The sequence below is a fragment of the Crocodylus porosus genome, unplaced genomic scaffold, assembly GCF_001723895.1.
Source record: "Crocodylus porosus isolate Cpor-Errol unplaced genomic scaffold, CroPor_comp1, whole genome shotgun sequence".
In the NCBI taxonomy this organism is placed as follows: Eukaryota; Metazoa; Chordata; order Crocodylia; family Crocodylidae; genus Crocodylus; species Crocodylus porosus.
This window is the reverse complement of record NW_017728927.1, coordinates 5,119,417-5,133,100: the sequence shown is the minus strand read 5'-3', so window position 1 is coordinate 5,133,100 and position 13,684 is coordinate 5,119,417. Positions and strand designations below refer to the sequence as shown.

Sequence of the window (13,684 nt, the reverse complement as noted above, 5' to 3'; positions counted from 1 at the left end):
GCGATGTCACTAGCCAGAGCAAGCGGTTACCTGCGCTGAGAGCCGTGTAGCTGGAGGAGGGTGCAGTAAACATTAGCTGCTCGCTGGCACGTTGCTGCTTATTCATGAGCATCCTCTTTTGTGCGAGAAGTGACTGGGAACTGGGAGTGAGGCGAGACTTGTCACTTCAGAGAACTGGCTGAGCCGCCTTGCTGCAGGATTTCTGCAGGATGCATGTTAAAGAGGTCTGTGCTGGCTCAGAATTGCTTTCAGGCCACAGGAGAGACCTGGATCCCGTATTCGTGGGGCATAAGCCTCTTGGAATAACCCTGGATTACGGAGTGTAATATTCACTGTCAAGCCTGCTCGTCTCAGAGTGGAGGGACATCGGCATTTGGAGGGGGACCACAGCCAGCGCTGTCGCTCCGCTGTTTGTAAACGGGTGTTTCTTTCAGTTATCATTCAATAAAACTAAATCAGCACTCCAAAAAAATCGATAACTATGGAATGCAATTAAGCCCCTGCAGCTGAGTGCATTTGGAGCATAACTGCTGATCTGAAGGGAGATTTGATAACAAGAAAATAGAGTGATACTCCTCTGAAATCCTTGCTAACCTGATCTTCGATACCAGGGTTTAACTCATTTACCAGCCCCTCTGGCTGCCAGCACCAGCAGTGCGGCGGGCACGCAGCTCCGCGGATCCGGCACCGCGAGACCCACTTGCGGTCGGTCGCGGGGGCTGGCGGGTGGGATCTCTCCGCCCGCCGGGGCTCGTATTCACAGGGCAGCTCACGTCCCTGCTCCCCGCGGAGGAGGTTTAGCACTCGGGGTGGCCTGCGCAGCCCTGTGCAGCGCTCAATCCTCTCCACGGCTGCCCGCAAGTGCCTCCGACACCCCTGGCTCACAAAATCCATCAGCTCCCTCCTGTCACTTTAATCTGTTCTGCTCAGCTGCCTCCGACCAACCTAATTCCCATGCAGAAATTTTAGCCTTTTGGTTCCAAATTTCTCCACTGCTGGCTCAGGAACTGAATGGGGAATTTTGCACAGCCGCGCTCGTGCTGCCCGGCCCCTGCCCCAGGGCAGGCCGGCCGGTCCCACAGGCTGGGGGCACGTCTGTGTGCCCAGGAGTGAGGGCGGCAGGTCACATACAGAGATCGGGAGCTATTTTTGGCAAGAGGCTCTCAGAGGCGAGTGCAAGAGACGGCGATTTCCATGGGAAGGCAGCCCCGCCGAGCCGCCTGGGTAGATTGGAAAGGGGCGAGGGCCCAGGTGCAACTCCCGGGGCTTGATGGGATGAATTTGCAGCATGGAGCAGTGGCAGCTGTTGGCCGCCGTCCATAGCAGCTTGTGTCCAGCGTGCTTCAGATCAAGAGCACTTGCAAGGCCTCTCCCCTGCTTCCCTCCCGAGAGAGCCGGTGCCTGGCACCCTCGCCCCAGCTGTGCTCTGCCCGGCTCTCTGGCCTCACCCCCACCTGCCTGGGGTAGATGCCACTCCTCATGTCCAGGTACGTAGGACAGGCGCCCTCCTAGCCAGGACAACCAGGCACCGTTACAGGCTTCACTCTCAGGGCAAGGTCTGGGGCAGGCGCCGGCCTTGCAGCTGTGTTTCCTGGGTGCTGCTGCCCTCGGAAGAGCGGTGAAAACATGCAGCCGTCGTCACCTTTCTGCAGAGACCACGACCTTGGGCAGCAGGAGGACGGCTTTGGGCAACACAGCTGCCTGCCCTGCAAGAGGCCAAGGGTTTCTGTGACGTCTTGCATGGGACCCGCTGTATCACTGGGAGCGAGGGGAGACCGGCTTTTGGCAGGCAGCCCCGGGGGTCCCTCGTGCCGTGGGCTGGGCTCTAGCAGAGCACGGCGAGGACGCTGCAGGCAGGGTGTGCTGGGGCGGGCGTGCTGGTTTCTTGTGTCAAAGCCATGGGTGAGCTGGACTGCAGGACACGGGAACCCTTTCCCCCTGACACGGGCGGATCTAGGACTTGGAAAAGGGGATGCAGGTGGCGAGAGGCATCATCATCACATTGGACTGTTTTTCTCCAGTAATTGTTCTTAAAGCAATACCCCTTGTCCAAGGGGACGCGGCCTCCGATGGGCTTTGAGGGCTCTCCCAACACCAGGGAAGACTCGAGCCAGCAGAGCCCTGGCCTGGGCCTGCAGCCCGGGCCAGAGTTAAGAGCCAGGCAAGCAGGTCCCGCTATTGCTCAGCACACGCATGCGGCCTGCAGTCATGCACACGTGGCAGGGCGAGCTGCCGCACACGTGCTGCGGTCCAGCCACGAAACGATGGCTTGCAGGGGGCTGCCGTGTGACACCAGTGCCAGGGCAGGGACCCTGGTGCTGCTCGAAGAACTGCTTCAAGCCCAGACACGTGGGTTTCGGCAGAAGCCTGCGGTGAGGAGACAGCGTCGCAGTGCGGAGAGGTGCTGCATGCGCTCGCCTTGCCCCAGGGCTGCGCCAGCGCCGAGCAGGGGCTCTTCTCCACGCTCAGCCCCAGGCCGCATCATGCCCCAGCACCAGGCAAAGTGGAAAGTGCTAACCCCCTGCAGAAACACCCTCCCTCTGCTCCTCGCCCACCGCGGCAGCGTTCGGCAACCGAACAAGCCAGCGGCTAAGCAAGCCGTGGGGTGTGTGCGCACACAGCCAGCACCCCCGGGAACACAAAGCCCCCGCTCTCATTGCAAGCCTCAGGTATTTTGGTCGCAGGCCCAACTCCCCCGTGACGGGTCCCCCTTCCCCTAGCCGGGAGTGGAGGCGGGAAGGCCTCGCAGAGAGCACAGGTGCTCCGGGCCTCTCCGGTCCTCCGAGTTGATGCAAAGCTGTTGTTGAAAGCTGCTGAGGGGTTCGCACCTCTCGTGGGCTCTAGCAAGCTGCAGCCTTCCTCAGAGCTCGGCAGCCTGCTGCTTTGCGGCCGGAGGCAAGTTTCCCAGGCGGTAACAAGCGTCTCCAGTGCAGTGCCTCGCCGGGAGGGCAGGCGGGGAGCAGGCCGAGCCGCCCTGCCCTTGCTCGGGGAGCTGGCTGCAACCACAGCGCAGCACGTGCGCTAGCCCCAGGCACCGCAGCACTTCAGCCAGCAGCCGAGGAGGGCAAAGCGGTGCTGCCGTGCTCTTGCCGGTCGCCTAACGCAGTGGCTTGCACCAGTGGCCTGTGCACAGGGGTTGCACCCTCCTGCATGCGCGCGGGCCTGGCTGCGGTTTCCGTGCAATGCGATAGCCTGTTATCCAGGAAAGGCTTGCTGCGCGTTAATTTATCCAGCAGGCAAATTCCTTTTGGCTAATAAAAGTGCTTGCACAGGAAGCTCAAAACCCAGCAGCAATTAATTATTGACAGAGCATGTGAATTAGAGATAAAAGAAAAGTCATTCTTTCTCACACACAAGATAGTAAATAAATTTAATTATTGTACTAGAAGCCAGGGATCTTATTCTGTATTAAGTTTTATTAGCTGAGACATTTAAAAGCATGTCATCATAACAAAAAGGTCTTGTGTAATCCTAAATGCACCACTTCGGTACATGCCTCTGAAGTGAATAGACTTAATTGAGCAAATGGTAGCAGATGGCTTGCTGTACAGACAGGTATTGTACAGGTTTATTGTCAATTAACTTTTGTCTACATATGCCTATGGCAAATTGACTGTATAATACGTTACTGAGACCAGTTTGAACATGCAGGGCGTGCTTGCCACGTCTGCAGACAAATGAGGCGGAGAGTGGCGGGGACCGTGGAGGCCGCCCGGTTGCCTGCTGCCACGCCCGCGGTGCGCTTTGCTGGCGCCGCGTGGGCCGGACCGGCAGGGCGGGCTGGGGATGCGACCGGCCGAGTCCCCGCGCGGGCAGGATCCAGCCGCAGAACTAACCTCTCTTCCCCTCTCTCCCGCTTCCTCTCTCTGCAGCAACGTGATGCCCAAGACGCTGGAGGGGCAGATAACGATGGAGAAAACCCCCAGCTACTTCGTGACCAACGAGGCCCCGAAACGCATCCACTCCATGGCCAAGGACACCAAGCTGATCGTGGTGGTGCGCAACCCGGTGACCAGGGCCATCTCGGACTACACACAGACCCTCTCCAAGAAGCCCGACATCCCCACCTTCGAGGTGCTGGCCTTCAAGAACCGGACCCTGGGGCTGATCGACGCCTCCTGGAGCGCCATCCGCATCGGGATCTACGCGCTGCACCTGGAGAACTGGCTCCAGTACTTCCCCCTGTCCCAGATCCTCTTCGTGAGCGGCGAGCGGCTCATCATCGACCCCGCTGGCGAGATGGCCAAGGTCCAGGACTTCCTGGGCCTCAAAAGGCTGGTGACGGAGAAACACTTTTATTTCAATAAAACCAAGGGGTTCCCTTGCTTGAAGAAGCCGGAGGACGGCAGTCCGCCCCGGTGCCTGGGCAAGTCCAAGGGTCGAACTCACCCCAAAATAGACCCCGACGTCATCCACAGACTGCGGAAGTTTTACAAACCGTTCAACGTCATGTTCTACCAAATGACGGGGCAGGATTTCCAGTGGGAGCAGGAAGGAAGTGACAAGTGAAGGCGGGAGGGCGGGAGAGCCCCTCTGCGCCTCGGACTCGCGCGTTGCGGGGTCGAGCCCCACCTTTCCGCCCGGGCTGCCCCTTCCCCTTGTGCTGCCGTTAGCGGGGGGCCGGGCGGCACTGCTGGAGGGGAGGTGCTGAGCCCTGCCCGCGCCAGCGAAGCCTGACAGGGACCAAGCGAGGCAGTAGGTCTCGTCCCCTCTGCTCTGCTCCGGTTTTCCCTCGCTAGCTGCAAGAGCCCTGGTATTTCACGGCACGCACCCGGTCACACGCGCACGCTTGGGTGGGGTGGGCAAGCCAAGGGGTGGCAAGGAGAAGCTCCACCTCCATTGCACATTGCACTAATTAGTATACTATTTACCAAGTGCCAGGCACCCTGGGCCCGATTCTGCACTCGCTGCTGGCGGTAACACGGCTGATCCTGTGGCTTCCCGTCACTCCGGTCGGTGTGCAGGGAGCTCAGGATTGGGGCCTCCCCGGGCGCCTGGCAATGCCCCTTAGATGAGCTGGCCCTGGCACTTAAGGGGCCTGACACTGGGGTGGTTTCCTGGCGGCCCATCCCGGGAGAGGCGTCCTGGGCTCCAGCACCTGCTCTGTGCTGGGGGTGGGGAGGGCCCTAGCACCGTGCTCAGGAGCCCGTGGCCTGACTCCGGAGCAGGATTTGCAGGTGAAAGTCGAGGCTGCTGTTGCTGGTGCAACCGTGGAAATGAGCTCTCGGTCCAGAAGGACCCCCTGCCAGATAAGACCTTGTCACAACAGCTGGCGCGCTGTGCAAAGCCCCCGTGCCGCTCCGGCTTTCAAAGATGCCGAGCAGCTGCGAATGCTGCGGGAGTCTCTGTGGCCTGCCTGCGCCTGGCACCTTTGAAAAGCAGGACCCTGCGGCACGGTGAAACGCTCTTCATCTCGGCTTCAAAACCTGCAGCAGAAAGGGAATTCATTTCCAGCGGGAGCGCAGCAAGCTCGCGGCCCTGCACAGATCTGCGCGTGCGGGGGGAGCGATCAAGCGGCACGCTCAGGCAGAGGCGCAAACCCAGGCAGAGGATGTCGAACAAGCCCCGAGCGCAGCTGGCACCGCGGCCGTGCCCATGTGGGCCGCGTGCCCCTCTCCGCGCACAGCGAGACAGCCGTGCAGCACAGCTGCCCGTTTCCCACGCCGGCTGCCGAGCCAGAGCCCGTGGCGGCAGGAACAAAAGGCAAACGCAGTGTTAGCTGGAGGGAGCCCTCCCCTCCCCTGGGTGATTTCAACGGCAAACAACCTCGGTGTCTGGGGGTCCTTTTTATTTCCCTTTTATTTCATTTCCCACGGAGTGGCAGCAGGGCATCCCGGGGGGGCCGTGCACTTCATTTGTTGAAGCCGCAGCGCTCCTCTGAGAGTCTGCGTTTGCTGCTGTTTGCAAGCAGCATGCACGAAAGGCGACGGCGTGCGCACCCTTCGCCAGGCCGGCCCCGCGCTGCGTCAGGCAGCACGAAATCCGCGTGGATCCAAGTAGCCGGGGGAAATCGCTGTTAAGCCAGGCAACGAGCTGAACCTGCTTCGGGTTTCATGGCCTGTCGTGTGGTTCATTACAGCAGAAGGCGCTGCTCGTGCTCGGGGTTGTATAAGGAACGAGCTAAATTCATTTGTCAAACGGAGACGGCGGGCCGGGTTCGAGGAGCGTCACATTAGTTCCCGCGGCAGTGAATGCCAGTTTGCATTAGCCTGATTAGATTTAAAAGCAGCTTCCGACATCAGACACGTCTTCACAGACCTGCAGATCCAGAACTGACTCCGTGAAGATTGGAAATACGTCGTAGGGGCGACTTGAAATGGTTTCGTGCGATATTAAAGTGCCGTTGCTGCTGCTAAGCAGGAGCCGTGTTGTGCTGCAGGGCGATGCAGGATGATTCATGGATTTGGAGGGGCTTCTCCCGCGGCCCCCCAGGGACGCCCAGGACTTTGTTTCATTTGCCGGTGAAGCCTCTTTCTCCTTCTTGGTTCAGTCCTGCCAAGGGCCGAGCCAGTCCCTGGGATCTGCGTCATCCTCCAGCCCCAGGGAGGACGTGGGGCTGGCGACACCGGGGCTGTCTGCACCGCCCGGGTCGCGGCTTGCAGCCAGGGGCCGTGACCGGGCGTGGGGAAGTCTGGCGGCAGCTGCGACGAGGCCGCGTGGCAGGGCCTGAGCTCGGGCAGTGGTGATGCCGCCTGGCAGGAGGAGCCGTCCGTCGATGTCAAAGTCCCCCTAAGGGCGCCCATCTCACCCCAGCCGTGTTCGTGGCCCCTCCTGGCACCCCTGACTGCACCCGGGGTGGCGCAGCTAGTGGCATTGAATTACCCACCGTCAACTCGCCCGTGCTCTTTTCACAGGGCCTTTCCCCAGAGAGCAAAGAGCTTCGAGAGAGCCCCGCCGGTGCGTCGTGATCCACCTGCCGCGGGGCCTGGGGCTGGGCAGGGGAAGCAGCTCCCTGCTCGCCCCCGGATGAAGCGCGTGGCCCACCCCGGTGCCCTGCAGCAGCAGCCGAGCGGTGCCGCAGGACTCGGGCGCTGAGCCGGGTCCCTTCCCCATGCTCCCAGGACAGCTCGCAGCTTGCAGCGCCGACAGGCTGAGCACCCCCGCGTGCTCCGGGGCAGGTCCCACGTGTGACTGCGGGACCCCACCGGGCCACGCCGCCCTGCTCGCCCCGTCCCTAGAGGTTTCTCTTTGATGTGGGCATCGTCCCAGATCCCGGGAGGAGATGCCAAGCAATGGGTGGAGAAGAGACTCCGCTCCTGCAGCTCCGGACACGGAGCCACGAGAGACTCCTGGCCTTGCCACAGCCCCCAGGCCCACGGCTGCCCCCCTCCGCAGCCCGGTTTCCAGCGGTCCCTTTGCTGTGTGCTCCGCCGTGCCCGCGCGCCCAGCTACATGTGTCTGCATTTGTAATGTGCTAATTTGACAGAGGAATTATTTTCTATCTGGTGAGAGCACGAGCAACCTGCTGCGAGAGAGTTGGGTTAATAACTTTCCTTTTCTTTTTTTTTTACTATTTAAATGTCAGCGTTACAACACACAGGAAATTGAATTTTTGTATTTGATTTCAATTAGCAAAGCATAAATTATATTTAATTTTATACACACAGACTGGATGATTCATTGTGCTGGAAAATCTGGTACTTTATGGTTCAGAGACTGGAAATGGAGAATTCATCCTCCTGAAACCAAACCGCCGAGCTGCACCCTCCTCCAACACGTCTCTGTGTGTGTGTCGCCCTGCACCTGACGGCAGAACATCTCCAGCTGAACTTGAACCCACGGCACTGAATAATAAACCGTTGTAGCAGCTGCCGCTCTCTGCTCCGTTTCTCTGCGGTCTGGGGGGAAGGGGCAGAGCCCAGAGGGAGTCGCGGCACTGCCCCAGCGTCGCATGGGCCCCGCATGGGACGGGCGCCTGGACCCGGTCCGTCCCCGGGGGAGATGCCTGCAGCACAGAGCAGACCTCGGGCCCCGCGGGCAGGCAGGGAACCAGCTCTGCCCAAGCAAGAGCATCCATGGGTGGTGGGACCAAGGAGACGGGGCACGTCAGGAAACAGGCGTGGGCAGCACGTGCAGCCTCAAGTGTGTGATTCGCACACGCTCCCCTGCTCCGAGAAGGTGCACGGCTAATTGCTGGGAGGTAACGACGCTACCCCGACCAGGGTGGGTGCTGAGTAGCTCTTCTCAGCTCGCCGACCTGCTCTACAGAGCGGGGACAGCCGTGTTGCTGGCAGGCAGGGGCCTGGTGCAGGTGCAGGGCTCTAGGCCTTGCCCACCACCCGTCCCACGGCTCCCGTCCTGTGCGCAGGGACAGAGCAGCGTCCCCTGGCTCCAGAGCAGGAACTGATCTTGCACAGAGAGGAGGACACAAGGTGCGCGTCGCACAGGGACCAAATGCACCGTGAGCTGCTGCAGATGCCCCACGGCCCTACAGATAGGGAATCAGGCCTGCACGGAGCGGTCACAGGCAGGTCTCCATCAGCCTCCAATGTGGCAGCTGCGGCCACCTCCGGGCAGTGCCGGGAGCAGCACCGGGGCTGGGGATTTCACTGGCACCCTGGGGTGCACCCCCACCCCACCCCATCCAAGGAGGTTGAGGCCTGGGCTGTGACCCCCAGACCGTCCCGGCTCAAGGGACTTTTGCATGACCCCCCTGCCCACTGGGAGCTCAGGGGGTGCGGGGCTCCCTGCTGTCAGGGACAAGAGTCGAGCCCAGGTGACCGCCCCAGCCTGGCACCCCAGCTCCAGCCGCCCGAGCTGCCCGCGGTGCAGAGCGGTGCACGGCCAGGAGCACGTCGCTGACATCCCCCCCCCGCCCTCGGCGAGCCCGGGCGCTCTTCAGAGGCGCTGGGAGGACAGCTGCGCGCAGGTTGGACGGAGCGTCGCCACAAGCTCATTACGGAAAGATGCTCCGCTAATGAGGAAACCGGGTCCCTCTCTACTCCCACGGCTCAGGTTCAGCACTCCCAAGGTCACCGACAAACAAATCCCTGAACAGTGCCTGGAAACTTTCACTCGGCGTTGATTAAGGCTAATTTACTGCATAATAAAAGGCAAGGGAGGGCTGGCTTCCAGGGGAAGAAATTAGGGGGAAATGTTTTTATTCGGTGTTGTGTGCACAATCTCCCGGCAGCGCGGAAGCAGCCTACCCGCCGCACCGCATTGTTGTGTCATCTGATAGGACCGCTGAAAAACTTTTATCAACAAAATTAGGAAGTAGTGAACTATAAAATTGCTAATTATTTTCTAGTAAATTTACTTTTAAATAACTTTAGACACCAATTACAGGCACCATTAAGCACCATTAACACTGGGTATATTTACCAAACAAGGACTGAATACTCATTATTCAAATTGAGATCATTTGGGTGTAGATTTTCCTGTTTGAGAAGCATCTCCCCTCTTGCCAGACATTTACAAAGTCATCAAAAGATCAATTAAATCTCAAATTTAGTCAGATTGTTTCGTATTTGAGTTCCACGACTCCACCACCATGTAATCCGGCCCCGTGGAAGAAACATTTGTTTGACTAAGACTTTAATCCTAACGAGGTAACTGGAAGGCTCTGTGCAGCCGCCCGGCTCGCGTGGCACAAGCATATCGATGTTCAGACCGAGGCAAAGTGTGTTCTTTTCCAGGTGACCTTTACAGAGCAAGTGCTGTATTTTTAGACAATCAGAAAAGCTGTCGCTGCCGGTGTGTCGCTCTCGCCTGCTGTTATCATTAAAAGCTTGTGAACCCGCCGGAGCTGCACCGTGATGTTGGTTTCCTTTGACCGGCCCTGCGAGCGCCTGCAGCAGAGGCGGCTTTGCACGGATCCCGCTCCCTGGCGCGGGCCAACACGCGCTGGGGATCTGGGCTGGACGTGGTCCAACGCGGTCCAGGGACCTGCAGGTGGAACAACAGCCCGTAACTGGTGTTATTGGGCATTGCTGGGGGCACCGATCTCCCCTGGCTTCTGCACCCGGGTCCCTGCGGCCCTTAAGGCCAAGCCAGCAGCAGGGGCAGGAGGTAGCTGGGGCAGAGGGGCTGCCTGGCCCGGGGAGCGCCCCCGACCAGGGGGCGGCCGGACGGGGAGAGCTGCCCGTGTGAGGGAGGGGGCTGCGGGAGGGGGCAGAGATCCTTGCCGCTGGCAGCCTCCGTGGGCACGAGCGGCTCACGCGGGGCAGCCCTGCAGCGAACAGACCGGCCTTGCGGAGCCAGCCACCGACAAGCCGCCGCACAGGAGGAGGAACAGAAGTCTCCTCCGGGCCGCGGGCTTCCGAAAAGCGGCCTCGCAAATAACTCGCTCCGCTTCTCTGCCAAGTTTTCACCCGGCCTCGGCCCACGACTTCTCGAGAGCAACGCTCGCGGCAGCCGGGCGCAGGGCCGTGGAGGCCGGCGCGCTCTCCGAGCGGCTCTGCCAGGTGGCTCAGGGAGCCAGCTGCAGCGCTGTCCCCGTGTCCCGCGCGCCTGCTGCTGTCTGTGACATCCTCACTATTTATTAACTGTCCTGGAGCAAACAGGCTGCCACGAGGCAGGGGCACCGTGATTACGCAGGCTTGATGTGCCGCCCTGCAAGGTCACGTCCTTGAGGGCTGCTCGCTGCCAGGCTGAAGTCGCCCGCGCGGAGGCAGCCGGCGTCAAGCACAGCCGCTGGGCAGGGAACGCGCCGACTGTTACAGGAACGCCTGTTGCTCGCTGACCTTCCCCCGCGTGGCCCACCGCATGGATGCACACTTCAGCCACGCCGGCACAGCCGTGCCAGGCAGGGCCCCCGAGCACGCGCTTGGAGAGAGGGCCAGCTGTCCTGCCCCTCATCCGGCCCTGTGCCGGAGTGCCACGGGGCCTCCTCGGCCCACCGTTCCCAGCCACGGCAGCGCCGGTGGAGGCAAATCCTGGGCATTGCTAAGCTAGGTGGCAACGGGCTGCACCTGGCACGGGGGGAAACGCGGCACAACATGCACCCCCAGACCGCTCCTTGCCGGCCTGTTGCTTTTGCACAGGTTTGGCAGCCTCAGAAGTCCCCCCCGGGATGGGAGACAGGCCCGAGCCTCATTAAAACATTCCTGTTGCCTTCGTGGCTTCGCTGCCAAGTCCTAAGCTGCGAAGTGGTGATTTGGGGCCACCTTGGTCCCGGGCAGGGAAAGCAAACTGCCCTCTCGTCTCAGCCCAGCCAGACACGTTCTGGCAACCCCGGGCCTGCAACCACGTGCACGGCTCACGAGACAGCCACGGCCTGCAGAAGAAAGGGTTTCTCCGGCGAGGACCCCGCAGCGGGGCGGTGTCTCGGTCAGCTCCAGGGGCAGCCGGGCGGAGAAAAGGCGGGGGCTCGCTCCGCCGGCTGGGCAGCCCCTTCCCGCCGCCCTGCTCCCGGGGTCACGGGCACGGCCGTGTGGCTGAGGGCCCGTGGAGATTTGCAGGGAGGCCCACGGGCCCCGCCGGAGTGTCTCCAGGACCGGAGCAATGGAAATGGGGTGAGGATGAACAGGACCAGATCCCACTCTGGAGGACATCTGGGATCCCATCAGCTGGGGAGGGATCTGGGAGGGCTCGTGCATCACGGGGGCACTTAGTGGTCTTTGCAAATCGGGCAAGGGGCGTCCAGCACGAATGCCACCGTCAGCGCATTAGCGAGACATGGCGGCTGCCGTGGGGGGAGCCGGGGAAGGCAGAGGAGGGTGGTGGTAGGAGAGCCGCTGGCGGGTTGCCGGGCGGTGGCGGTGCCCCGGGGCCGGCGGGCTGCCCCGGGCCTCGAGGGACCCCGCACGGCCCGCGCCGCTCCCCGCCCGCGCTGCGCAGCCCGAGGACAGGGAGCGAGGCCCGGGGCGGGAGCACGCTGGGAGGTGCAATCTCGGAGGAAATCAAAATTGAAATGTACCGAAATTGTTCCAACAATACATTTTGTGACTGAAGTCATTATGTGCAGGAAGACGTACGGGGAGCTGAAGGACAGAATTAATATAGTAAGTAATCCTCTCCCTTTAGCAATATCTTTCTGCATGAAATAATGATTTAATGTCTAACTTTTTCCAGCACACGCATTTCCTCATAACACACAGTCCTCTGATATGCAGCTATTTATGTTTCAAGGCAAAAAGCGCTGTGCATAATGGACTCTGCTCTGACTATTTGTCCGTAAAGACATTCTGATGCCTCATGGGAAACCATGAAAAATGTTTTATTTTGAGACAATTCATTTCTATTTAATCCATTTCTCTCCCTCTCCCCCTCTCGTTCTTCGTGGCGAGGGACATCTGCGCAACGGCAGGGGCCCCGCTCTCCCCTGCACCGGCCGCCGTGGCCCTCAGCACGTGGCCACGCTGCTGGCTGCGAGCTCGCACGCCCTGACACACGTGCGGCTGCAGGTGGTGCGGTCAGCGAGTCGTCCTCCCCCGGGGCAGGTGCTGACCAAGCTCACGCTGAGGCCGTGCCCCGGGGTAGGTTTTTGGCAGGGGGCAACGTAGCTCTGCTTTGTCCTGCCGGGTGGAAACGCACTGTGCACCACCCGATCTTTAACAACCGTCTCCTCCAACCCTCTGCGTCGTGCCGCCCCAACCCGAGCCACCGGTGACGAGCACGTGACGCCACCCCGCTGGCAGAGCCGGGCCGCGGCACAAAAGGAGGAGCCCGAATACGGAGGGGTCTCGGCAGGGGCAGCTCTCCCAGGGCAGCACCGGGTGGGTCAGGGCAGGGCGCGGATGCCCTGAAGAGCAGAGCGGCCCGGGGCGGCGGGCGTGTCGCACGGTGGCAGCGTGCATAGCAGTGCCAGCGTGGCACTGGAGGGCACCTGCCACATCCTTCTCCCCCAGACCGGCAGGCCTCCGGCACGGCACAGCCCTGTGGCCGGCGCAGACAGGCGGGGAGGAAGGAGAGCATCCGCGCTGGGCCCTCCCGCGTGCCCTTGCGTCCATCACAGCACGGTCAGCAGGGCGCCGGCTGGGGGATGAAGCGGCTCCATCTGCTCGACCGCGGCCTCGCAGCTACCAGCCCCTGCGCTTCCCTTGCTCCGAATGAACGCCACGTGGCTCCTCCAGCCCCCTCTTCGACCCGTGGAAAGCGCCATCGTGGCCAGCTGCGGGCCTGGCTCCCGTGCTGCCCCAGTGGCGAGATGCGGCGCGAGCCCCCGGGGAGCAGCAGGGCCTGGTCTCTGCAGTTGGGGAAATGCCCCGCAGGGCTCGTGGCTTGTGCGGCCCCAGAGCCCCTGGCCACCCCCAGCCTGCTCCTCGCCAGCGCCCGAGGCACAAGCGGCATCCCCGGCTGCTGAGGGCTTCGAGCCTGCAGGTAAGCCCCGGGCATGCTGTGCCGGAGGAGACCGAGTGACCGGGAGTCCTGCCCGGGCACCACTGGCTGCCCCTCAGGCCACGGCACATCACGCTCAGCCCACCTTGCTCAGCCACGGCGGGGCAGAAATGCACTCCCTCCGAAACCCTGTGCATCCCCGGGGCCGTTTCTTAATCCAAACCGTTGGCATCACGACGTCCTCCCCTTCGCACGACACCAGCCGGAAGAGACAGCTCATTAGTGACTATGCAAAAAGGCTCTGTTTATCTGGGCTGCAATTTGGCCCTCTTCCCGCTCGCACAATCTGGTGGGGCTCGCACGGGAGAGGGTCCTGCTGAGAAGTGCTTTGCCGGCTCTTGATAGGCAAAGCTCGGAGCTGAGAGGCATGTACGGCAGCTAATGCTCTTCGCATCCCATTTGG

The 13,684-nt window shown here is 61.4% G+C and overlaps 1 protein-coding gene across 1 annotated transcript; it reads left to right on the top strand.

The window, feature by feature from the left end:
• Nucleotides 1-3,786: 3,786 nt before the first annotated feature.
• Nucleotides 3,787-7,810, top strand: LOC109314785 (heparan sulfate glucosamine 3-O-sulfotransferase 4-like). Its single transcript, XM_019542117.1, has one exon. It carries the CDS (start codon nucleotides 3,787-3,789, stop codon nucleotides 4,507-4,509), a length of 723 nt encoding a protein of 240 aa, XP_019397662.1. The 3' UTR covers nucleotides 4,510-7,810.
• Nucleotides 7,811-13,684: the final 5,874 nt, after the last annotated feature.